The sequence below is a fragment of the Carassius auratus genome, chromosome 27 (assembly GCF_003368295.1).
Source record: "Carassius auratus strain Wakin chromosome 27, ASM336829v1, whole genome shotgun sequence".
Lineage (NCBI taxonomy): Eukaryota > Metazoa > Chordata > Actinopteri > Cypriniformes > Cyprinidae > Carassius > Carassius auratus.
Window position 1 is genome coordinate 17,680,974 of NC_039269.1, and position 27,627 is coordinate 17,708,600.

Sequence of the window (27,627 nt, forward strand, 5' to 3'; positions counted from 1 at the left end):
TTAAGCCACAAAAAGACTATTTAAATATAAATCCTGCATGTTCTGCATGAATGAATGGCGTTTTCAGCGTCTGCCGCCTCAGTACATAAGTACATAGACATAATCTCAAGAACTGCTCTAGAGTCACTTCATGAGCAGTTTTCTTTTGAAGGGAAGTGAAGAGATGTGTGGCCAAGTATGTTGACCCATACTTTTGTGCTCTGCATTTAACCCATCCAAGTGCAGAGACACACACACACACCGTGAACACACACCAGGAGGATTGGGTGAAAGCTGATTCAAGACAAACAGAGCAGTGAAGAGTGGTTGAACTGGAGTGCTTGAGTGTGAGCTTGAGTGCTTGAAGCGGGCCGAACATGTCCCTACACGTGAGCTGCATCCGCCCCCTTGACCCAGTGAGGAAACCTCTAGAAAGGTGTCATCTCCTCAGGACAGGATTAGCCCATGACGGATGCTTGTAAACACACCAGCATGGGCTTTCATCAATCCCAGCTCTGAGAATCGGTGGACAGGAAGTAACTGGAGAAAGATCTGACCTCTGATGGAGTCATATAAAGCTCAGCACTACATCATTTGCTTCTAATACCCATAATGTGATTTCAAAAACTGGGCCTGAGGGGACTGAGGCATCCTTTCAATGAGGAGAACATTTATACACCCCTGACAAATGAGCTTCAATCAATTCAACCTTGACCTCTGCTAAAATCTTCAAATCTAAGAATCGTTTACATCCGACCTACACTGAGAGCAGGCGACATGATGCCAGCACAACTCCATTGCTCCCATTATAAATTTCAATAGTGATGTCACATGCCTGCAGTGGACACCGATCTGTGGAGCGTGACAGGAGCGATTTAGTTTTGTAGCATCACTCGGGGTCATTTGCTCTAAATGTGGACACAGTGTAAAATGTCAATGTTGTTGGATTCAGAGTAATAATGGAGAAGCAAGCATGTGGCATCAGAGTACAATCTAAGCTTTGTAAGAGAGCTGCTTAGTGCTCAGTGTGTGACAAGCACACACAACTAATGGAGTGGCTGAGAGTGGGGTTGTCATGAGATCAAAACTTTAGTAGCCAAATGCCAGCAAATTTTGAATTCCCAATTTTGATATCAATCCTATATATATATATATATATATATATATATATATCATACGTCATCTAGCTCGCTAACTGGTGTGCATTTTAATTAGTTTAGCCTTTAATTAGTTTTTTTAATGAATGCACTGCTTACTGACACACACGCTGTATCAGAGATCGCCCAGCTTAACACATCCAGGAGCAAAGAAACTTAACGCAGCACCTGCGACTTTTATTAATAAAAGTTTAAACACTGAATTGCTACATTATATTTTCCAGCAATGAGAGGACAAAATTGTTGTTTTTTAAGAAAACTCACTCATTGTAAAGAGAGACACACAGAGGGATCGGGCCTTACACTGCAAAGTCTAAGTAATCCACAGATTTGATATTTTGGCATGTATCCTATTTTTGTCCCACCAGCTTACAATTAAATAAGATTTTTCATAGTCAATGGCTCAGTTCTCACCTGATGTACTTTTAAAGATGATCATATTGTAAAAGCACACTACAAGTACTTGTTTGGGGTAGCGTGGGTCTTTGAAAAGCAGCGTGATTAACAGAGATTGACAAGAGAGCGTATGTCAGCAAATGGGGGAAAGAGAGACTTGGATTGGAAGAGAAAAGACTGAGACAGAAAGTAGTTCGCAGATGTGAGGATTATTGGCAAACAATGGGAGGTCTGTGCCTATAGAGAGTTGAAAGAGCATTGACAGTGTGTACACATCAGTGACACGGACGGATGGACCCTCTTCTCTATGCTCGGATGAACACTGCACTGTACATCCATGTACGGTTTCACTCACACAGCTTGTCTGAAAGCAGTGCAAGCTTGTTCATACACTCTAAACTATTAACTGAACAAATGAAGTCACTAAAACTTGCTCAGCATCAGGCTTGGGACAACAAGTGTTTAAGAGAAAGCTTATTTCGCAATAACAGATTGAAAGATCAGAAAACGGGTCGCTAAAAGTTGACAAAGGTGACAAATTTAAACAAGTTGTAAATAGGAATGTGTCTTCCGCTTCTACTTGTGATGTGATTGACCAAAATGAATCTTAATACCAGCCGTAAACGGGGCTTTACCTTTTTATTGACATTTTCCTCTGGAAAGGCACATGGTCGAGCATCTCTACTTAGCAGCCCTCCAATTCTCAAATCCACACTTTCAAATCTGTTCCTTCAAGTTGTGCACAAAACATGGCGCTAACAAGGAAATCCTGGGTTTATTGAGGGACACTTGGGTGTGTGAAATCACAAGGCTATAGATTGCCTGAATGAGGGAAACAAAGAAAAAAAAAAAAAAAACTCTGCTACCAGTGATTCTGAAAATAAAAATAAAAAATAAAACTGAGATTAAAAAATTTGTGGGGCTGTAAAATAATAAATATAAATAATTTTTTTTAATAAATTTAATAATTAAATTTCACAATTTAACAGTAAATGCTTTGTGAAATTTGAGACTGACTGACATATAGATAGACAGATAACTGCTAAATGGAGCAAGAGGGCAAAATAGAAACTTCATTACATTCTAGCAACCCAAGTAAGGCTCTCTTCACTTCTGATAGGTTAAATTTCTTGAACCTCAATGACATCACTTCTTATAGGTCTAATGCTTTGCTCTCTCTACCACTGAAAAGCAGCAGCACTTCAGCGTTTAGCCTTTATAGTTATCCATTACAAAGACCTTTTAAGGCAGTATATGAGGTCAGGCAAAGGGTCATAAATATCAATGACCATGCCCAGTTGTTATAGGTCACACATCTGCTAGGCAGTGTAAATCAACCCAAACTGATTAGCAGGTTGGCCACTTGAGCTATAAGAACTGAACAGCTGAACAACCGAACAAGTGGCCAAGATATATTAAAAGGAATATCAAATGGCCTTCATGATTACAGCAATATAAATAGCTGCTGAAACATGTGACTAGGCAGACTGATCAATAAACTAGAACATAATGAACTCCACCAGGCTAACAGGAATTGAAATCAAACTTAAATCGAATTCAGTTAGGTTGGATTACAAAAGGTTCCTGAAGCTTTCCTTCATACACCATTTGATCCAGCTGGGCCTGTCAGGGTTGAGGGAATACATAGAGGAATTTTTTTTATTTTTATAAATAATCATAAATGCTTTCATTTAGCACGGATGCATTAAATTAATCAAAATTGTCAGTAAAGAAATTGATAATGTTTTCTATTTGATATAAATGCTGTTCTTTTCAGTGTTCAACAACCCTAATAAAAAATTGATCACAGTTTCCACAAAAATATGAAGACACCGTAAACTGGAGTAATGCTGAAAATTAAGCTTTGCCATCACAGGAAAAAAAAAGTTTGAAAATAAATTATCTTCAAATAAAATGTAATTTATGTAAAATGTCATCATATTTTACAAATATTAAACACAATCTTGGTAAGCACCTAAAGACATTGTTTTTGTGTGTAGGACCAATTTCTGATCTCATCCAATGCCTCAGTTGCAATTCCAAAACACAGTAATTAGTTGTTGTTTTTTTAATCTTATTGTTTAATACATTTATTTGCTTTTTCAGTGTCATTGGTAACTGCACATCTTAAAACATTCATCAGCCAATCAGACTGTAAAATAGAAACACATTTAAATGACCCCAAACTTTTTAATGGTTGCATACAAAAGCAGCTTTGGGACTAAAATTATTCATGCCTTTCCCTCTTTATCAGTGACGTAATTTAATGACACTTCCTTTCCGCGCTGTAAGTCATGCTGCACACAAATCATTTGACCCACATTCTAATCAAAGTCAGTGATATGAATAAACTCTCTAATTATGAGACGTATCATTATCCCCTCAGTGCTGATGAGAGCCATGAAAAGTGTTCTGTTAAAAACATCAATCCCTCTGCTTCAGTGAGTGCAAGACTGGAGAGAGTGAGCTGAGAGGGCAGTGGGTCCTCGCTCATGGAGGCTGAACAGTGACACGGTTAGTGATGGTCAGACACATTCGCACACAGACCTGATTAAACACTCAGAGCATCAGAATGCCACATGACATGAAACACAGGGTCTCATGCCAGCACTAGTCAGATCAAAAGGATTAAGGACAGAAAATCTACAGCTCTGCAGAGATCCATGCGTGTTTTTTGAATGTATGCTTACTTCGGTGTCTGCAGTGGTACGTGTCCCAGGTCTTGATCACTGCATTAACAATGACTGGGATTTCATATTGCATCACCTGAAGCATGATTACTACTACTACTACTACTACCACTACTATCTAAACTTACTACTTCACCCAAAAAAGTAAACTCTGTGTATTTAATTTCTTATTTGTGCATTCTTTTTTCCTTTCCTTGCGTTTTAGCTCCATCATCCTTAGGATGGAAGAGAAGGATGCAAGGAAAGAAAATTAGGCATGAAGGAATCAAATCTTTTTTGGAATATTGGAATATTTTTGATCACTCCAATGTCACTTCAGGGACTTTCAAGAGATTTACCCTCACAGGGATATTTCACCCAAAAATGAAAATTCTGTCTCTCACCCTTATGTCGTTCCAAACCCATAAGACCTTCATTCATTTTCAGAGCACAAATAAAAATATTTTTTGATGAAATCTGAGAGCTTTCTGACCCCGGATAGATAGCAAAACAACTACCACATTCAAGGCTCAGAAAGAACACCGTTAAAATTATTCATGTGACATCAATGATTCAGTCTATATTTTTTTGAAGCTATCCCTATAAGTGGTTGAAGTTTGGTTATTTAAGAAATTGATAACAGATTAATAGAGCAAGGTGCCATGCTGAAACATGTTAAATGCATGGTCTATGTCAGGGGTGGCGAACATCAGTCCCGGAGAGCCGCAGCCCTGCAGTTTTGCTTCAACCCATATCAAACGCACCTGAACAAGCTTATCAAGGTCTGAAGGGTTACTAGAGAGCTACAGGCAGGTGAGTTTTAATTAGGGAAGGAGCAGAACTCTCCAGGGCTGCGGCTCTCCGGGACCAAAGTTTGCCACCCCTGGTCTATGTAAAACCGCAAAGGCAGAACAGATTAAAACTGTGACAGATATAAAAAAAGAGGAGAATGTGATAAGAAGAATTCATGCATGTGTCTGGTTTTTCCACATGGAATTCAACTGTGTATACAGCTCCTTCAAAATCTTTTTCATTACTTATTCAATTGCAATTAGATAACAGAGATGTCCTGATAAAAAAAATAAAAAAAATAGTATGTTAAGAGGAAATAAGACAGTCATGCAGGTTTGAAACAACATGAGGGCGAGAAAATGATGCCCGTTTTAGTGAACTATCCCAACTAGAAATATTTGTGTGAACAAACTAACAAACGGATATATCACCTTCATCATTATAATCAAACAACCAAACAAACCAACAAGGAAATGGGGAGGTAGAAAGCAGGCAGGTGGGTGGATCTGCCCACCTGAGTGAAATCTCCTCATTCAAAGCGGGCCGTCCCAGCACTGAAGTTACATAACCAATGATACAAGTCTGATCTTGTACGGTTCTGTTATATTCCATGTCCACCCACCGCATGCACAAACATTACAATACAACCAGGAAATAGTCATGAATTTAAATGTTAAACCTGCACTTTTTTTTTTGCATTAAAAAAAAAAAATCAGCTACTTCTTTGCCCCCAAACTATCTCCGAATCTCGACTCAAATCCTCATCCTAAGGTAATACGTTCTGGTTTTCAGTGAAAACGCTGTGTTAGTAAATACAGAGCTTGGCTGAGCTGACTGCTAAACATTAAGTGTAACAGTGTAGTCGCTCTGGCAGACTCGCAGCACTGCGGAATGGCCTAATCACCATGGCATTCTGCTGCTGCTGCCAATCAGAGCCAAGCAAGGAGGGGGACAAACTTCCTTCCCAGTCCATTCATACCACAAAAGCCACCTGCTGTGCCTGTCAAAGGCTGGAGCAAAGGGTGAGGGAGGACAGAAAAAAGATGGACATGAGGGATGTATAGACCCATAACCACCAAAGTCAACCCCCTTCTACCCTTGCCAGAATCATGAATATACATGGATACATCTTTGGCATAGACAGAGATCCAACCAATGTATTTGTTGTCTAGGTAATACTACTTTTATTCCTGTCAAAATAACATCTTCCTCTGCACTTTAGTTAACAATAGCACATAAATTGCATGACTGTCATTCTCTGTACTGTCTTGCAGGCTAAAATCCCTTATTTTATAATATTTTCATGGTCTTCCCAGTGATAAGTGTGGGTGTAAAGGGTCATAAAGGGACATACACAGTTCCTGAACTGAGAGTGGGAAACTACTAAATGAAACCAACAAGCGAACCATCTTTGTGGCATATTGGTTAAACCAGGGATTTTCTGGTTTCAGGTGAAAAATTCAACAGAATCTTTACTGTAATTTATGTCAGGGTTGTCAATCATTCTTGTTGATCTTGAGTATAAAATATTAGAATGATTTCTAAAGAATAATGTGACACTGAAGACTGGAGTAATGACTGCTGAAATTCAGCTTTTGCTTCACAAGAAACAGCCTACATTTTGAAATACTGCATTATAAAACAATATATTACAATATAATATACCTGTTTAAAGTTGTATTAATATTTAACTATATTACTTGTTTACTTTATTAAAATAATCTCAGTGAACATAAAACACTTTCAAAAATATTAATGTAAAATAAAGTTAAATAAAAGTGTGAAATGATTTTATTCTTATAAAATTATATACAGAGAGAACTTCTGAAGAGGCCCATTTTGCTATATTTGTCTTTTTAATTACTGCATTACTATTATATAGAAGTATAATTTTCAAGTTTTGATGTGGTATCAAAATGGGTTTTGCAATCTTGGAATGATTGGGGTCATTGTAAAGAGTCTGATATCTTCATTTCATATTTGGGGGTCCTTGCCATTTACATGGTTGAAGACCAACAACCCCCAAAAGGGCCATGACCTGCATGAGTGCTAGTATCATGTAGTATACAGAAAACAGGATCAAAAGGAAACAGATCAGAGCAGAAGATGGCATCCTTCCCTTTACTCGGAGTCAAGTCAGCATGAGGCAGAGGTTGTGCTCACAAAAGGATTACTGAAGAGAGATTAATTAGGCGCTTGTGCACGCGCGAACTCGGATTTGTTATGTCATCCTTTCATTAATTATTCAATGTAAACAACCGAAAATTGTGTGAAATGCCCGGATGTTGTTGGTACCTACAAATCGGAGTGGATGGTTGACTGCAAGAACAACAACACACTGGAGAAGAGGTCTATTGATAAGATTGCACAACTGATCACGAGTCCCTTTCAAACGTCATTAAAATCTGAAGTTGTATGAAGACTTAATGGCGGAAAGTTACATAGTTTACTGATAATGAATTGCACTATATCAAAGCAGGACGTTCACACACTGGTCCAAAGTATGGATCGCCCCGTGTTCCCTGTGGCGTGCATGTAAACTACAGGCCTGCATTGTGGAAATTCGTCTACAAAATCCTCAAAAACAGACAGAAATGCGAGTGTACACGAGTTTCAAAATACTGGGGGTTCACAATAACGTCCCAATAATTGCGAACGGGACGTTTCAGCGTTTCCTCGGAAATCTACGGTTCAGGTGGGAACTTTGAGGAGCCACGTTTCATTCTCGGTCTCTGTCGAAGTGAACACGGTAACGTTAACGTTAGTCAGACGGCTTCAAAACTTCTTTCGAGAAAAACAACTAGTTTTGGTACAAGAACGCCTCTGCCGCAGAGATTTGTTATTCAGGTTAGGAGAAAACACAGAACTAAACGCCCACAGTTGTTTTCAAGCACAATCACACACTCGTTTCACACAAAACCAAAGCCGAGAGGAGACTAGGCCATTTGATTACACTTTTACAAAGGAACCGAATCGGTTTTCTTACCTTTGCCGAATCGGTTCTTTTTTCTTGAGGTTACATACGCCTTCCGACCGCTTCTTCGACAGTAACCTTAGATGTTTCAGTGTTGCACTCAAAGTGCTATTGTTGTGTCCAACTTGAAAATCACAATCTGTCCCATTCCTTTGCCATGTAACACCTCACGAGACGTGATAAATAAATGCTGTGCCCGACAGAGGGGAAATCCGTCATATATATTATTAATCCAGTCACGTTACTTGGTTTTGTTCTTGTGTTGCAGTAAAACGAAAAGAGTAACAGTGACCAATCCTAGCAAACAAAAACCTTTAAACCGGAACCGGTAGAGATTGTGTGGCTATGCTACATGACAAAAACAGCTCTGGGAATAGTGGATGGACTCCCGCAGATGTTCCTCCTCCCTCCGCTCTGAATTTGTTTAACTTGCAGCAACGCATCCAACAATATGGCCGCCGCAGGGAATGGTGAACGGAAAGAAATCACAGTTTCTCAGTTGGGAAGTAGAGGAAAGACCATGGTCCGGTGATGTTTTAAGCATAATAATACTGCAGGTAGCCTTTGTATTATGCGAACATAAGTAATAATACTAGACTGCTCGTAGTGTACGGTGTTTAGATCAGTCTTATTGCGCCATCTGCCTGTGGACTTAAATCACTGCAGCTTTCTAACATCATTTTATTAATAGTGGGCCTACATCCTGGGCACATTTCACGGAAACATTGCAGTGATGTTTCAAAACATTTTAATCACAAATCAAAATATATATGCTTGGTAATCAATTGTCTAGTATAGAAAGAACCATATCTTGAAATATATAACACCCAAGAAGTAACATAATTTGCTCAATATAGATACTCAGGCCCAGGTTAAGAACACATAGGCCCTGGGGCTATAGCAAACCCAAGGCCCCCCTTCATAGAAACCCATCTTGGTGCCACATCGTTTTCTACTATAGGAATTTATTATCATTTGTTTATTAAATGCAATCTCCAACACATGGAGAGTATGCTCACTTACTATTCCAGGCTACAACACATTATTATAATAAATGCATCAACACCAAATCTATGAACTCAAAGCAAACCAGTTTCTAGAAACAGTGACAACTTTTGAGCATATACAGCCCCTTTAAATAGTTTTATTAATAGGAGGTCTTCTATCTGTCCCTAAAAAAAGACAATCATCAAGGCTGGAATGGTTTTAAAATTCACCCCATTTGGCCCACACAGTCTCCCACTAATGTAAATAACAGATAAAAACAACTGATATTTTTTAATACTTAAAATGCATTTAAAAATATTAATGTTGCATTTTATTGCAGGCTCTTAATTATTGAATTCATACTTTTTCGGCAGTTAAATTTTATCAGAGCTAGAAAAGCGAATTCTTGAATCCAGAGTTAACTATAATATTAGTAAACATTTATAGAAGTGACTTATTGCGATTAAAAGATACCCACAACTCAAGTGTAAATGAGTTCAAATACATTTTTTATCGTTCATATCTTTTGGACTGTAATAGCGCAGACACTGGACAAGGATTAATCTTTCTTGTGTGCTTGTGTCAAGAGCTAATGTAGGCTACATGTATGTTTTGCCTTTAATAACAGCCGGTGGCGTAGCTTCTGGGTATCCAGGTGCATATGGGCCCAGTCAGTTTGGGGGCCTGCTGAGCTGGGGGGAACTTTTAATTGAAACGAGGGAATGAAAAGAGCCCTGCATGGGCCTGGCTCTTGTCCAACAGCTTATGAAATTTCTCTCTCTGAGTCCGACTGGATCCTGTGTCTTTCTGTTCTCTCTCTTCCGCATTACACAGCTATTAAAATAGTTCAGTTTTGGTTTGTAATGGCAAAGTGCTCATATTTCTTTTTTTTTCTTTTGGCTATTAATTTAATTTAGAAATATGTTTGAAACATTTTATGTTTGTTAAATTCAAGCAAAAAAAGTAGACATAAAACACTTCATGCATTTCACAGTATTAATTTAAACGTTATAGGCGCATATCCAATAATTTTCTGGAGAGCGGAAGGTAAAGCGCACTTTGCAGGTCATGGAGGTGCCAGTGCGATCACTTGCATTAAAAAAAAAAAAAAAAAAAATATATATATATATATATATATATATATATATATATTTAAAATAACAGTGGAAACTTAAAAATGCACCATAATTTTTGCTCATAAATATAAGAACATACATCATTCGGAACTGCAAAGGGTCTACTTGAATTTGTGTGCACTTATAATATAAAAAACTTTTTAAAAAGAAAAATCAGGATGCCCTTTCTGTTGACTTGGTCTTGAGCAGGAACCCTTCACTGACATGATAAATATATCTATAAAATGCTTTAAATTATTATTTTAAAACAAACTTTCATTACGTAATCTGTAAATATGCATTTCTCTATAAAGGCATGTCCAATGAGGAGATGGCAAGTCAGGTTCATCAAATTCATTTTTACAACATTGACTCAGAAACATTCATATAACAATATTCAAATACGTTATCCCTTCACTATTTATTTATTTTGGGCTGCTGTGCCAAATGCGTTTGCTTTCACTATAGCCTATATGGCAGCATTTTTGTGCCTCATTAAAAAATAACTAAATAAATAAGCTTAACATCATTATATGTCAAATATGTAAAAGTCAAAATGACCATAATAACATAATGTTACATGGCGTGAAGTTAATGTGAAAATTCCACCAAAGGCCTACTCCTCAAAAAAAAAAAAGAAGGAAAAAAAAGTCTGTGGTATCCGTCATTCTTTTTACTTTTTTTTTGAAACTCTGATTGATTGATTCATGAGACATTTATATTAAATTGTTCTGATTTTTTTCAACATGCATTCAAATATTCATGTTTATTCCGTGCTGCAAATATTAAAGGGGAAAATATAATTGAGTCAAATGCAGCTTGAAATTAGGCAAAATATCTCAATACAAATTAAAGAGTGTAAAAATATGTTTATTGTTTGAAATGTATCATACAAACTGACAAAAGCCTGAGACTCTGTAGTATGCTAACAAAGCAAAAGGTTTCATTTTTGAGTGGCTTGCATGCTACAAATAATTAATGGACTTTACATTTTTTGCACATGGGCCAGGGGCTGACTCGCTACACCAATGTAATATGCAAGTGCGTGGTAGGTTTTCAACAATCGGCACACCTGGGAACGCTTGGGTGCTCCCAATGGCCAATCAATTCTAGGTAAACGTTTTTTTTTCCTCCACAGCCAATCACGTCGGACCCCTTCAATCCATGCTTCAGCCCCACTTTGTCCTTATGTTAATCTGGCCCATACTCCCATTATACTATTTAGAATAAAGCAAAAGAAAAAAGTTAAAATGGCATGTTTAAAATTATCTTCTAACACATATGGTGAACAGTTTAAAAAAAAAGTTCTGGTCATTAAAATACAAAATTTGGTATTACATCAGGGGTGGAGTTAAAGGCAAGAACTTGGTCCTTTTCCCCCATGCACATGCAGGGAAGGCAGTGCTGACACCAAAATATTCAAAATATTCATGATTCAGCTTAGCTAAAAATTTATTATATTAGACACAGATACTTACACTATGTCCATGACATAATATGTAAGCTGTTCTAAATAAAATAATTTAAATAATTAAATTAAATAATTCATTGTTAATTTATTTATATAAATAATAAAACATGAAAGCTCAAATGTGTGACCTTCTGAGTTTCCTGTATTTGTTGTGCCATTACTATATTTGTTATTTAAACTTTTATTTTAGGTAAACTAGGACCAATATACATATTGTCACTATCCATTATATGTATTGTTGCATTTTTTGTATTGCAATATATATAATTACACAATATTTTTTTACATTTATATATATAGATTTATACATCATCTGAAAGCTGAATAAATAAGCTTTCCATTGCTTTATGTTTATTGGAACATACATTGTTTGCTATAAATATACCCATGTGACTTAAGACTGGTATTGCGGCCTTGGGTCACATATTTATTGCAAATACCATAAATTTAAGATGAAAATAAATACAATAAATTCAAGACAATAACTCTTGAATAAAAGAGTTGCAGGCCCATAGAGTTTGATCACACTACAGTTTACTGTACTATAGCACCTGAAGAAACTGCATAATAGTCTAATGATATATTATGCATCAGATTTGTAAAATATATGTATTAAGTTAGCAACTTCCAAAATTTAAAATTTCTGTTTTCAATTTTCAAGCCATTTTAAGTGAGGTTTTTGTATGCTTGTATGCATGTTTATATATGCGTCATAGAGAGGTCATGTTCATCCACAAGGGAAACCATAAACCACCAGCTGGAAATTTAAAGTACCACAATATGTAGTGACACAGGAGACGAATGTGTGACGAAACAACAACTTCCTCCCGCTGTAATTAGGGACATCAATACTTGCACTCAAGTTGACAAATGTACCTTAATCTCATTGGTTACAGCAAGATACCCAGAGGAAACAACTTAATAGCTTTACTGTAAATAATTCCTTCTCTTGACTCATACACAGTCAGTAATAGCACGTTTTCCAGTTTGCTCATTTGCTTAATTTACAGAAGTTTTGTGTTTGTCTCTTTTTACGGCGAGTATGGGTTTGTGAATCAAGAACACATTTATTTTATTATGAATTAATTCTGAAAAAAATAGGGCTACTGATATGCATGCTGCATAGGCCTACATAATTACACAAAAGAATGAATGATTGAATGAATGAATGCTGTAACTTGGGTGGCCAAATGAACAGGTGAAAAGCAATTTAAAACGCGATTCATGATGCTGTGAGTTTATAGCCTAACCCCCAATTTAATTCAACCAAACCCAAACGAAGTAAAATTATGTGTAGGCTACTATTTATGTACTATTATGCAAGTATAGGTCATACAATTTATAGCTACATTTCAACAAAGTTTCAGTAAAGAACAACTTTGTACAGTGTTTTCAAAAAACTTTCTGGTATCACAAAAGTTAAAGTCTCGCGAACATTAGTTGTCTGGTAACTATAGCAACAGAACGTTCCCGAGCAATACAGAAGGCAAGGCAAGGCAAGTTTATTTATATAGCACATTTCGTACACAATGGTAATTCAAAGTGCTTTACATAAAATAAAGTAACAAGAATATAACAAGCAATTTTACAACTTTTAAAATTATGAAAAAATGTACTCCTTTAAAATGAATTTAAAACAGTTAGAAAATGATTTTACATTAAAAAAAAAAGCAGTGAAAATATATGCTAGTGCAATCAGTTCGGACATTGCACAGTGCTCATTCAATAAATGCACAGCTAAACAGATGAGTTTTAAGTTCTAGATTTAAATGTGAATAGTGTTTTAGCACACCAACGTTTGGATGTAACGGTTTAAATACAGCCTAGTTTATTTACAAAAGTCTAACAAAAAATATCTTAAAAATAAAGTCTTCAAGACGCTTACAGGTGACCGTGCACCTCTTAAACCAAGCAACGTTTGCATATGTAATTTCAAATCTGAAACACATGGGGGTAGTATTGAGGTAAGAACGGACCTGAGGTGATAGATAACTAAGGCGCGGATTCATTGTTCAACAAAATCACGCTCTGTGTACAGAATGAGTGAGTATACATGCATACGAAGCGGTGACTTATAGTATCGTCATATGACGTCAGAGTTCACTAATCGTAATCATTAATTAATTCATAGCAAATCCATCCGTGGTGCACGACCCAGACTTCGTCATCTGTGTGTGGACAAGCCAGTAAATGCATCAGGGATCTAGTAGGCTCAAAGTAGGCTCCCATGGAAAAAAAAAAAACCTTAATAACTTTTTGCTTTTGTGAGTGATATAACAAAAAATAACGAGAGTTTATATTGAAGTTGCAAGTGGAACATAGCTAGGTGGGTTTATCATTCTAAAAAAATTCAGACGCAGTAATTTCCGCTCACCAAAGAAAGGCCATGACGCATAGGAGACTAAAATAGACTAATATGTCTTTTATTGATTGTGTTAGTAAAAAATACATAAATGCATATAAATAAAAATAAATAAATAGACAAATAGATAGACACATTTAAATATAGTATAAATATAAATATAGCGCAGTATAAATATAGCGCATGTTAATAAAAAAAAAAAAAAAAAAAAGAAGAAGAAAAAAAGAAAGAAAGTGTGCGCTATTTTATTCACAATGAAATTTCAGCACTCCACTGCTGGACAGCGCTCAGCTTGTGACCCTGTGACAAATGTGGCGTATTTGAACTTAGCTCTTTTTGTTGTCGTGTCCACCCTCTATTGTCCCATCATTGCTCAGTCCGACAGTGCGTGAGTGTTTGTATGGAGTGACTGATGTGGTTTGGGACCTCGAGACATTCCACGGACTGGTGAGCCTAATTGGCAGTCACGTTGTCATTGTCAAGTTGAAAAAAAGTTGCAAATTGTTCTTTCTCCTGAAATTACGTTTAGAGGAAAGTTCCATTTGAGGTGCATGTGTGTGACTCGTTCATCGATGAGGAAGGAACTGTACTATTATATCCCGGGAGGAAGGGTTGATGACGTCTGTGGCATACTTAATGTGACTTATTGAAAAAAAGGCAAGGCTCCCTATTCATGGATAAAAATCCGAGGTAATCGGAGCACAGCAGAAAAAGTTTTGCAAAAGGATATGTAGACAAACGAGTTCTGCTGATTTCACCGAAGTTTTGTTTGGAAAAGTGATTTTGTTTATATTGATTGTTGTATAAAAGTGGGTTGAACCGACGAGCACATAAGCAAAGGACGGTGGCGCTTCAGGGAAGAGGTGCTGTGAGGAAGATCTCTATCTCTCTCACACAATCACAGCCGCACCCGAGTCGCATCCAACTGCATTTCTATCTACCTACTCTGCAATAGGTAGGTTAAAATCCGGCAAAGACGTTTTTATTCGGTTTAAACCAAGGAATTATATGATACGAAGACGCTCGGGCAACTGGATTTTCCTTTTCTAAAGATTATCTACCGGTTTTATCGTTTGCCTCATCGGGAGAAGGATTCTGATGCGCATGCATGGCATTCTTTAAACTTTTTAAATATCATCTCATGAGCGGGAAATACGATTAAAAAAGTAAAAACCAGCTTCTGGTTTGCCTTTCTGGATTCCAGAGGCGTTCTTATCAAAAGTTATTTGCGCATTACTTGTATCGAATATTGCCTAATACAGCCCTACCCAGGCGTCCGATTAATTTTTAAATTGAGGCTACCGGGACTGTATCGGGGCAAGTGTTTTATATGTTTAAGTTATTTATTGAACTTTCTTCTGTCTTTACAGCATGGCCAGATCTAGTAAAGCGACTTTAGCTTTGCTCATCTACGGAATCATAATGCACTACAGCGCCTTCTGCACGCCTATTGGGATGACTTTTCCCAATATAAGGTATGTATAAGCTTTTCTGCTCAACGTTTTTGGGGTTTTCTTTCATGTTGAAACGAACTATATTCTGCGACGAGCTTTATTTTACAGTCTAAACGGGCTAGAATTTAATCATCTTGTCGAAGCGCATAAGGATTTGATCTTTTTTTTTTTTTTTTTTTTTTTGGAGTACCAAATTTATGGAGTGGGAAAAGGATTGGCTTTGTTGTATTATTCTGTAGCCTTCAAACAGTAACAGCCCAACGAGATTTCCCCCCCGAGTGTTTACGCAAGGCTACAGTGCAAGCGCAATGTGGGAGGGCGTTGGTATCGCTAAGAAGGAATTTCTCCATCGGGACAGGCAGATGCAGTGTAGCTTGTATGAAAATGAGAAACCAATGAATGTAACGGGTGGCCCGTATAAGATGACGGTACAGTGGCGTCACTGTACAAACCGAAGAAAAAACGAATGAGATGCTCAGTGCAGGACCCTTTGTTGTGTTAATTTACTGATGATTATAAGATTACAATGTCAGTTATATTCGGTTACGTTCCACAAGTCACCATCAAATCTCATTATTGAGCACATATGGCCAAATATAAGCTTCATTATAATAAGATTTTGTAAAAACTGCGTAGAAACGCTTAGAAATAAGATTAACCTATTATAGTCCCATTTGTCCTAAAAGAAAAAAAACACAATAATAAGTCAGTTTATTTAAAAATCAATTCGATTCACGAACCTGCTTCGGGCATGACGCATTTATCATCTCACAGTGTAGCCCATTTTATTTATTTTGTTCGCAAAACAACTGTAGCCTATAATTAACGGCAGAATTAATTTAGCGATTTATTTAGACTTTCTTTCAAGCGCTGTTTTTTTATCGACACCATATAACTCCGGTGATTAAATTGTGTTTTAATAAATGCATCAATCATTTTTTTCCCCAGACTAGACAACAATGTGTTTGACGAAGACGGAAACTCGTTAAGCGACCTGGCTTTTGGGACTGATCAAATTGCTATACGAAGTCCTCCCTCTCTCACAGATGACCTATACACGTTATACTACCCGCCAGAGAAAAGGTACTTTATTTCACAGCACATGACTGTATGTCATATGCGAATCAATGTCATTATGTTTAGTTTGTTGTTCCGCTATGTATGTTCCTTTTGTTTTCTAGCTTTTTTCCTTTGCTTTTTTCTGTTATTGTTGCTGTTGATTTTTGCATCAAGTGACTATTTAAGACAGACAGACAGACAGACAGACAGAATAGATAGATAGATAGATAGATAGATAGATAGATAGATAGATAGATAGATAGATAGATAGATAGAGCGAGCGAGCGAGAGAGAGAGAGAGAGAGAGAGAGAGAGAGAGAGAGAGAGAGAGAGACGGATCGATTGCAGGATTTACTAGGGGAATCGAAAGTAACCGTATTAACCGTATTACGCGTTTAGCCGAGAGAAGAATACAACCAAATCAGGGCTGATTACTTTGCAACAAACGTGTTCTGTGGTATTTCATCACTGATATTATGTGTTTGGCGTTTTATCTCAGAACGGAAAGGCATGCAGATGGATTATTAGATAGAGCCTTGAGGGACATCCTGGTTCAGTTATCAGCACGAAAATATCTGCATTCTCTGATGGCAGTTCGATTAGGGTAAGGGCATTTTTTAAGCGTTTACCTGCCGTCATCTTTGTTTTCCCCCTTTTGATTTCAGTGGAGGTGATTTCTCATTGTCCTGTCTTGACTCTTTTTATTTTTTTCCCCCCGACTTCTTGTGTCTTTGTCTGTGGGCTCGCATGGGCGTGGAATTTCATGGGCAACTATTCGTAGATGAAACCCGATAAATGAAAAGTGATATTAATCGCTTGTGCCAAAACGAAAATGTTGTAGGCTATATTGTTAGAGAAATAATGCCGAGAGTCCATGCATCAGAATAGCCTACATTTAAATTCCAACATGCATCATTTATGAGGCTTGTCTGCTGGATCTTCTTTCGATTTCTACAATAATTCGTTGTAATGCTAACGAAAAAAAAATCTCTAAATTATTTATTATTGAACAATGGAATAAAAAATCAGTTTGGTTCACCAAGAGCGTTTATGCTGTACTGAAACCTGTTAACACATTTTCTGTGCCAGCCGGTGGCCTAATAACAGTTCATCTATATTTGCAGCGGAGGAAGCAGCGAGGAGGACGAATCGGAAACCTTATCAAAAAGGCATTCGGATGGGATCTTCACCGACATTTACAGTCGCTACCGAAAACAGATGGCCGTCAAGAAGTATTTAGCAGCCGTCCTGGGAAGAAGGTACAGACAGCGAATTAAAAACAAAGGACGTCGATTTGCTTATTTGTAGCGCTGACAAAACTGCCCCCAAATGCCCCTCCATGTGTACATTCAGTTCTAAGATCAAAGTCATTCTGATATAACTGATCAATCAGTGGATCGCGCCTGTGTTCTTTAAACATGTATTTATGTATGAAGTAAAGCCATTAAAATGAATATTTTACTAATAACATTGTTTTTCTTTTTGTACAAAAGCACTTGAAACCGCACAGTTATACTTTTGTGGACCAACCGTTCAGTTTCATGTATATAGCTATATATGTTAAAAACAAAAGAGAACAAAAACTATCAGAAGAAGAAAAAAAAAAAAAAAACAGAAGAAGAAAAAAAAATTGTGCACCTTGAACGTTATTGCGCCTGCTATCTTTTCAAATTCATCATCATATGCAGAAAATAAATAGATTTTAAAAAGACAATCAAAGTTCTGAATGTTATACTTATTTTTGTAATCTGCTGAAAGAATAGAGTCTTATTTTATCCAAAGTCTGCCCAGGGATGTATCCAACATACTCTGTAAAGTACAGGGCTGTTTCAATGGTTGTGACTCCCCCTAAAGAGGGGGAATGGGAGAGGGATATATAAGAGCTGGCACGGTTCCCTCTTTCTTAGCCCACTCATTTGTGAACTGTACTTCAAATCACCAGTCTTCTCCAGATGGAATGTGATTGTCCTGCCTGTATATGTGATTGGAGTCAGTAACCAGTATGCCTGACTGGGAAAAATGACACTAGAGTAGTATTGAATTACATGTTTTTTTTTTCCTTGTTGGATTATCTTTCTACTGTTTTTTTCTTCATCCCAGTGCATGGTATACTTAAAATGTATACATGCATGTCCTTTGCATTTCTTTGTTTCCCATTCACTCAATGTTTCCATGCTCATTGTATTGGTCCCCACATCAGATCCGCCTCTGAGGAAGCAGAGAAAAAAAAACCCTGAATCAGATCGAAGAAGTCCTTATATTCAAATGCATGCTCCACCTAAAATGTGTTGTGGAATCGGCGTGTTGGTCTCTCGCTGATTTCTTTGCATGTATTCGATGCCTATGTGGGTGGCTTTGCGTCATTTCACATGCCTTAAGCTGTGAATGCTTTGTTATGTGCTATCTGCAGTCAGACTAAACCAGTATTGAATAGCAAGTCATGAGATAATGATCATCTGATGCCACCCCTATTTTAAAATTCAGTTAAGAGATGAATGTGGTGGATGGTCCCTTCAGGTCCATGACTTAATCGTGAAAACTTCTTCAGTAATGCGATCGCTCCTTAATTCAGATAGGACAAAGTATGCATAATGGTTTCATTCATCAGCTCATCATAGATCTAGAAAAAATCAGTTGTATTAATACCTATCTGTAATTGCCGCTGATGACTGAGGGAATGTGAGGCCAACGAGAGTGAAGGGGGAGGTCCTTGTGAACTTCAAAGTGACCACTGTCATATTCATCACCCTTATTGGCAGATAGTGCTAGTGCATGTTGAAGATAGCCTTTTTCTTGTATGTATAGATAAGGTACACCCATTACCCTTAGGGAGGGATGCACTGCAACATCATCTATTGTTTTTCATCTATATGTTTAATCATCTATATGATTTTTTCGCCATATATTTTGGTTAAGCCTGTATTGAATTCAGTATATTTCTCCTGATATGTAAATCAGGTCTTATTCATCCACTAATTCAATATGTAAACCGCTGTCCCAGGCATAAAATCAATCTTTCTTCAATTTGGCATTGTCCCCCAGGCTTTATGTGAGTATGGATGCGTCTCTGAGAGTGTTATGCGAGGTGTGTGTGTGCCGTGTGCGTGTAGGAAGGGCGGGAGGTGGGTGGGCGAGTGAATGCGTGCATGAACATAATGATGTTATGAAAGATGCTATGGGTTTTGGCTTAGGTGCCTTGTGACAACTTATGATAAAAAAATCGCCACTTACCACGGATGGCAATTTTAGTGGCCCTACGATGCTGCAAACTATTAGGTTCCATTTCACAAACTCCATCCTTACTTTTCCCTCTCCTTTTCTTTTCAAAAACTTGGTTTCAAACCTAATTCTTTAATTAGAGCTGAAAAGCATGGCCAGCATATATTGTGATCAAATCTATTACTGAAGTGGTGTACATGGTAAAAGTGTTAATTGTCTGGATTGTTTAAGCTGATGAATGTGTGTAAATGTGGCAAGCACGTGTTTCTGTTTAGCTCTACTCATTGTAGCTCAAGGTCCATGAAGCTAGCCTAGCTAGGTTTTGTGTTGTTTCTTGTTGCATAGCTTGAGGGTTTTTTGACAGCGAGCGAAAAACCTGATGAAACCCAGGCCACAGCACAGCCTGTTGTGTACATTTCTGAAAGCGCCGAAAGCCTTAATGTGAACGTTTTATCTATACCTGAAACATTATCTATGTGACAAGTGAATATTAGCAAGTGACATCATCCTATATTAACACATATAACTCCTTAGGGGGTGACATTTTTAAATGTTAAAAAGTGTTGTAAGATTTGTATGAATAAATTTTTGTAAACAACACAATTTCTAATCCATGTCTAATCTTTGGAACGTTCCACCGTAGCCCGTGTGAACGCACAGTTTGTGTGTTTCTCTGTCCGGCTACTTTTATTCACACAAGCACACAGGGAAGGCTCACGCTGTGACACTAATGATAGACCAAAACCCACTGCTGTTCAAGATGTGTAATCAGTATAATTCAGATCTCCAAATATCACTGTGGGTGAGCTGAGTGGTTGTGATGGTTTTAATTTCTACTCACAACAATCAGAACATTAACATCCCGTCCCAGGCGATTAGATCAAGAGTGACCCTCAACGAAACGCCCACTTCAGCACTGACAGCAAGACACATACGCACACATACATATATGTACTCATACTGTAAACAAAGAAATATCTGAAATAAATGAACAGCTATTTAACAACATATGCATAACCCAACAGTGGTGGTGGAAGATCACACAAATTCTGTGTTGTCCAGCAATAAAGGTGACTCAAGATGCTGAAGATACATATAATTTGCACATGATCTGTTTCTGGATGTCCCAGTCAACTACAGAGGTAAGTCAAAAGCTTCTTTGCTCTGGACTGCAAGTTATAAAATGAAACAGACATAATGTCACAGTCCAGTACAATCAAACTTCAGAAGTAAAAATAAAAATGGTCCAAAAAGATCAATCTTGGAAGCAAAAACAAAACAAAACAAAACAAAGCTTCAAAAGTACTATTTAAATATGGGATACACTTACACATTCAATGCAAAAGCATAAATATAAGGGATAATTTTTTGGTGTGGTGCACCTTCAACAAAAGCGAACTTCAGTTCATGCTTCAAGAAAAGCATGTTTTTAGGACAAGATAGCTCTGTCTGAGCCAGTAGAGACCTCATGACACACTTGACTCTATAGCTCCTCACATATCTTCTGTCATTCATCTTTCCTGCTTTCCAGCCATCCACAAGTCATGTTTCCTTCTGGGATGAGACCTGCAGTCAATCTTTTTCAGAAGTATGGTCAGAGTGGGCAAAGTGTCACTTGATGTTTATTTCATAATGTCCAAAGCACTGTATAGCACTGGTAAAAAGCCACTGAAACTCTTCCTTAAAGGGAGCCTGGAGAGAAGTGCTAATGGAATCGCTTCTAAGCCGGCTAGATGATGATGTAAACATTACTTACTAAAGAATATAAAATGAATATTTTAACAATGCACCATGTATTAAAGTACAAGCCTAAAAGAGCTTCACAATAAATCTGAACACATTCCAGTGGGTGGAACAAACAACACTCAAGAAAACTCTTCAGTGTTCCATAAGTCTTCCCAGGACATTTCTGCATTCAACAGTAGGAGTTTTCCATGATCGCTTTCAAGCTACCATGTATAAAAATAGACGTCCCTATTGTATAGTAGTGTTGTCCTGGTACACATTCTCTCTGAGTAAGAGACAAAGGCTGGGAAGGGAACTCGACCCACGGGACCGAAGCTGAGGGTGTGGCTGCAGATCCATTAGTGTGATCTGATCCTGTGGTCCATTCAGAAGGCAGATCCTTGCACCCATAGTCAACTAACTTAATCAGGGAAGTGTTGCTGAGCAACAGGCCACAAAGGACTGTATATCCGTAGGTCAGCATGTGTACACACATGGTATTTGATGGCAGCTCAAAGAAACTTTAAGGGACTTTGCTGTGGCTATTCATATTTTCTGTGAAATACCATAGACCAAGGGTTTTCAAAGTGGTCTATGCATTTTAGAATAAAAATAAATGCTATTCTTTTGAACATTCTGTTAATCTAAAAATGGATTAGATTTATTAAAGTTTCCACAAAATATTAAGCAACACTGCTATTGACATTGATAACAACATAAAGAAAAGTTTTTTGACACCAAATCAGCATTTTAGAATTATTTTTAAGCAATATTGTCAGACTGATGGCTATAGCAATGTCTGCTGTAAATTAAGCTTTGCCATCAAAGGAATGAAATTACATTTTAAAATATATTAACCATATATATTATATTAAACCATAATAATATTTCACAATATTTCTGTTTTTACTGTATTTTTCAGATAAAATAAATACAGCCTTAGTGAGCATAAGACACTTTAAAAAACATTTAAAAATCTTACCAACCCCAAATGTTTGAAGTTTAAATAGATTGAGTTGATCTTAAATGTGCTTTCAAGATCATAAAAGGTATTTCTTTTCCAAATAATATTTTAACAATTGACTTGCAGATTGACAATATAAAAGCCAGTTAATAATTATGGAAGAACTTAATGTTTTTCCTCAAATGGCATTACATTTTTCATGAATGGATGGATGGAAGCATGGATGGATGCATAGATAGATCCCTTGCCATATTTGTGTGTCCTTAGCATCAAAATGTTTAAACCCCCCTGCTATATATATTTAAAAAAACATCTATTAAACCACAATGCTTCAGGTCAAATCAAAGAGGTACAGCTATTCAAAATCTGTTTGTCATTCAAAATCGAATGTAAACATCACATTCATTTTTTCCTGGTTTAGCTTCCACTCCTCCAAGGAAAGACTATTTGTCTAAGGGCATTGAATAAAGCAACAGAGCCCTCCTTCCTTCAATTAAAGCTGTGAAAACAGCAGCCAGTAAGGAATCATGCTGGGAGACTCCATCTTAGCCATGTACTTGTTGTGCGCCGCAGCCCCTTTACACCATACCTGAGGTGCAGAGGATGCCGGGTAGATGGGTGTGAAGTGGGGGTTTTCCAAGAGGGGGACTACACTGAGATTGGCACCCACCCCCAGCTCACAGTACTCCTTTCTATTGTGTGTCCACATGTGAGATGTGACTTATGCATGTGTGTGTGTGTGTGTGTGTGTGTGCATGAACACACTCCCTTAGGGAGTAATTTGCAGTCACACAACAATATGTCAAAGGTGAATCTGTGGCCTTGGTGACTGAGGAGGTGGGGGGCTGGATCCTTAGACAGCTTTATTTTTATAGGACTCTTGCTTTATTTTAAGCACAGATAAATTGTTGTTATATATAACTGCTGAGTACTGATACAGATTTCCTGATTCAATTCTGATTCTATTTCATTTGTGCATTTTTCTGTAAAAATGTCCATTTTACTTACATGGATAAACATGAGTCCAGGCTGAATAATATGCAGGTAACCTCATAACTTGGTACATTAAAATAAATATTGCTGTTTAATATGAATAAAACAAAGTAATTAGCAACAGGGCCTAAACTTTATGAACCTCTATATTTAATAATCAACACAATTAAAAGTGCTCCGTGAGTTACTGAAGTAAAGATTACATTTCATTTGTTGTATTAAACTGTAATTATAAAAAATACAAAATGATTAATCGATTATGAAATTATAAACTATAATTGAAGAGTATAGAAAAAACATGAATCTACACAACAGGTATAAATCACAATATTTCAGACAAATTGTTTATTCATTTATTAGTTACTTGCTTAGGTGCTTTTATATGTATTTTAAAATTTACCAAACTGATCACAGATAGCAAAAATAACTTGATGTTAATTTATTCAGTTCATTCAGTGAGGTCAATCAGACTGATTCTATCTGCTTCATATCAATCAGAACTCCTGAGTTTGTGAGTCATTTTGAATCATTCATTAAAAGAACTGATTTTTAAGAGTTTTTAAAGAGACTCATAATACTAATTTATTAATTGAAGAACAGTGATTGCACTGTATGTTTTGATTCATTATGAAGAATGAACACTTTTCATGAATCAGACTACACCACTTGTTTATTTTACTTGTTTTTGATTCTTCATGAGGTTCAACTCAAGAGTCATTTGTTTGTGAATTTAGACTACTCTGATAGCACTCTGTGTTTTTGATTCACTAAAAAGGATCAGCTCAGAAGATTCATTTATTCATTAACTTAATTAAAGTGCTTGCGTTGTATGTTTTTGACGCACTGAAAAAGCAATACTGACAGCAAACTCATATAAAATACTACTTCTATGAGACTCCTGGTTTGGTGCCCACTGCTAAAAAGCTATAGAAAAAAGGGTAAAATATCGCTATTGAGTTTTTAAGAAGGGATATAGTGATCAAATAAAGAACAACGATTAATTTCAAAATCGATGTTTTACCCAGCTTTACCCCGCGGTTTGAGGGTCAGACGGTAGACACTAGAAAAGCGACACCCCTGCAAGTCACTCTGTGAAACATTACCTCAAGATGATACAACCACCTCACTACTATGAATCATTCAGTAGTGTCTGTTAAAAGGCCAAGGGGCCGGTTTTCCTCCACCCTGGCCTGAAGCAAACCAGTTTAGTGTTCCAATAGCCCCTCTTTATGAGCCAGTGTGGCTGTCAAAACTGCCAAAGAGCACAAAGCTGGCTATGGCACACTGCCTTCCTCAAGGGAATCAGGGGCACTTACACAGCAGAGAGAGCACTGAGACGTAACTCACACTGACACTGACTGGTGATCATCCCTAAACGCAATGTTTATCTTCAAAAGGAAGCACTTAGTGTGGATTTCTCTCCTTTTTATCAAGCAGTACATTATGTTCATTAAGTGTGAATGACTTGCTGTGGTATTAGTAGCTTTGATGCATAGGGCCAGAGCAATGCTTGTGTGTATTTGTTGATGATACCAGGAAATACAGTGTTGCTAAGCCACAGGGGTTTGACGGATACCGAGCAAGAATCAAACAGGGAGGAACAGGGGAAAACTAAAGCCTGTGGGGAAGAACCAGACGTCAAAACAGTGAGTGGCAGGAGCTCCTAGCTTACCTGAAACAACAGACTGAGTTTACCAGTGTGTGGTCCTATGTTTAGAGACCACAGATGAGTCACACTTTTTACATTTGCAGTTGTTTTTCGCCTTATGGTAGGTGTTAACTGCTTAGCTCTGTGGTGCTGTTTGAAACAAACTCCTTGTCTAAGAAGCAGAGAAAAGAAGAAAAGGATGCAGCCTGTGGTGCTGTCCATGGTGTTGAACTCTGTCACTTTACTGGAGCTGAACTGAGGGGTCAAATATTTCCTGCTTAGGATTTACCCTACTGGTAAATGTTGGAATTACACCATCTGGCATCAACATGCATTTTCCCCATTGACATCCATTTAAAATTATCTGTGCATTCTCTCTCCTCAGGTAAAAAAAAAAAAAAAAAAAAAGTTACACTTCCATATTATACTTAAAAGAGCTTTATTTTCACACACCAGTTTTGTACTTAATACAGGTGCTGGTCATATAATATCATCAAAAAGTTGATTTATCTCACTAATTCCATTCAAAAAGTGAAACTTGTATATATTTATTCATTACACACGTACTGATATATTTCAAATGTTTATTTATTTTAATTTTGATGATTATAACTGACAACTAAGGAAAATCACAAATTCAGTATCTCATAAAATTGGAATATTGTGAAAAGGTTCAATATTGAAGACACCTGGTGCCACACTCTAATTAGCTAATTAACTCAAAACACCTGCAAAGGCCTTTAAATGGTCTCGATCTAGTTCTGTAGGCTACACAATCATGGGGAAGACTGCTGACTTGACAGTTGTCCAAAAGACGACCATTGACACCCTGCACAAGGAGGGCAAGACACAAAAGGTCATTGCAAAAGAGACTGGCTGTTCACAGAGCTCTGTGTCCAAGCAACTTAATAGAGAGTCAAAGGGAAGGAAAAGATGTTGTAGAAAAAAGTGTACAAGCAATAGGGATAACCGCACCCTGGAGAGGATTGTGAAACAAAACCCATTCAAAAATCTGGGGGAGATTCACCAAGAGTGGACTGCAGCTGGAGTCAGTACTTCAAGAACCACTACGCACAGACATATGCAAGACATGGGTTTAAGCTGTCGCATTCCTTGTGTCAAGCCACTCTTGAACAACAGGCAGCGTCAGAAGCGTCTCACCTGGGCTAAAGACAAAAAGGACTTGACTGCTGCTGAGTGGTCCAAAGTAATGTTTTCTCTGATGAAAGTAAATTTTGCATTTCCTTTGGAAATCAGGGTCCCAATGTCTGGAGGAAGAGAGGAGAGGCACACAATCCATGTTGCTTGAGGTCCAGTGTAAATTTTCCACTGTCAGTGATGGTTTGGGGTGCCATGTCATCTGCTGGTGTTGGTCCACTGTGTTTTCTGAGGTCCAAGGTCAACACAGCCGTATACCAAGAAGTTTTAGAGCACTTCATGCTTCCTGCTGCTGACCAACTTTATGGAGATGCAGATTTAATTTTCCAACAGGACTTGGCACCTGCACACAGTGCCAAAGCTACGGGTACCTGGTTTAAGGAAAATGGTATCCCTGTTCTTAATTGGCCAGCAAACTCACCTGACCTTAACCCCATTGAAAATCTATCCCAGACAGCAAGCAATTTCGGCCCAGATCTGGCCCACATTTGGCTCGCATGGATTTCGAGCGGGCCAGATGTGGGCCGGTTCTGGACTGAAACTGCTTGCTGTCTGGGATGGGGTATTGTGAAGAGGAAGATGTGATATGCCAGACCCAACAATGCAGTAGAGCTGAAGGCCACTATCAGAGCAACCTGGGCTCTCACAACACCGGAGCAGTGCCACAGACTGATCGACACCATGCCACGCCGCATTGCTGCAGTAATTCAGGCAAAAGGAGCCCCAACTAAGTATTGAGTGCATAATATGGATAGTATGTTAAAAATACATTTTAGTTCATAATCATGGTGTCCCAAAATAGCACAGTTGAGTACACTTTGTAGATCCTAAGTTTATCTTAAGAAGTACTAACCCAGACAGCAAGCAGTTTTGGCCCAGATCTGGACCACAACTGGCCCGCATAAATGACTTCATCAAATTAATGCTTCGTTAGCAAAATAAGTATTAATTTCTTAAAAAATAGATAGATAGATAGATAGATAGATAGATAGATACTGTAGAATCAAAAATGATTTATAATTCATGTAGCTTATCAATATAGATTTGCAAAAACAAAAATATTTTGAAGGAACCTCTCTGAGCTGAAAAATACTTCCCCCTTTTCTGTTCTGAAACATCCATAAAATACAGTTCTCAGAGATCAGTGTTTCTACTTGCAGTTTTCTATGTATAACTTTCCCATCATGCATCTTCCTGAACATTCAATCCTCTGGCGCGCAAGAAGCTACCATAAAGAACAAATCTTCTGTGTCTGCAACTTATTGCTGTAGAAGATGAAATGGTGTAGTTCATCTTTTATTTTTCCAGATACCACCCCAACAAATATAAGCTGAGCATTACTGCCATCTTCCTGCAGAAAGGCTTATTTTTGACAGTTATAAAGGTAGGCTGCTCTGTGGGTAGGTTGCCAAAAACGGAGACATCCAAAGACACTGGGCTCATGGAGTTTCAGAAGGCTTGGAGATATGTCGGCAACTTTACTGTCGGCGTCTGGATTTTGATGA

At 37.6% G+C, this 27,627-nt stretch overlaps 2 protein-coding genes across 3 annotated transcripts in view; one reads left to right on the top strand and one right to left on the bottom strand.

Annotated features, from left to right (window-relative positions):
• The window catches only part of yes1 (YES proto-oncogene 1, Src family tyrosine kinase), a 28,465-nt gene extending 19,956 nt beyond the window's left edge, over window positions 1-8,509 (bottom strand). Inside the window, exon 1 of the mRNA XM_026206322.1 lies at window positions 7,980-8,509. The gene's annotated coding sequence lies outside the window, so the exon portion shown is untranslated. The remainder of the gene's footprint in view (window positions 1-7,979) is intronic.
• Window positions 8,510-14,462: 5,953 nt separating this feature from the next.
• On the top strand, window positions 14,463-17,928 carry LOC113045724 (glucagon family neuropeptides-like). 2 transcript variants are annotated; one of them, XM_026206323.1, is made up of 5 exons: window positions 14,463-14,857; window positions 15,273-15,377; window positions 16,305-16,439; window positions 16,915-17,019; window positions 17,540-17,928. In XM_026206323.1, exons 2-5 carry the CDS (start codon window positions 15,274-15,276, stop codon window positions 17,721-17,723), a joined length of 528 nt encoding a protein of 175 aa, XP_026062108.1. In that variant the 5' UTR covers window positions 14,463-14,857; window position 15,273; the 3' UTR covers window positions 17,724-17,928. The 2 variants fall into 2 exon arrangements, with proteins under 2 accessions (XP_026062108.1, XP_026062110.1); XM_026206325.1 differs by lacking the exon at window positions 16,915-17,019 and having other exon boundaries at window positions 14,537-14,857; window positions 17,540-17,793.
• Window positions 17,929-27,627: the final 9,699 nt, after the last annotated feature.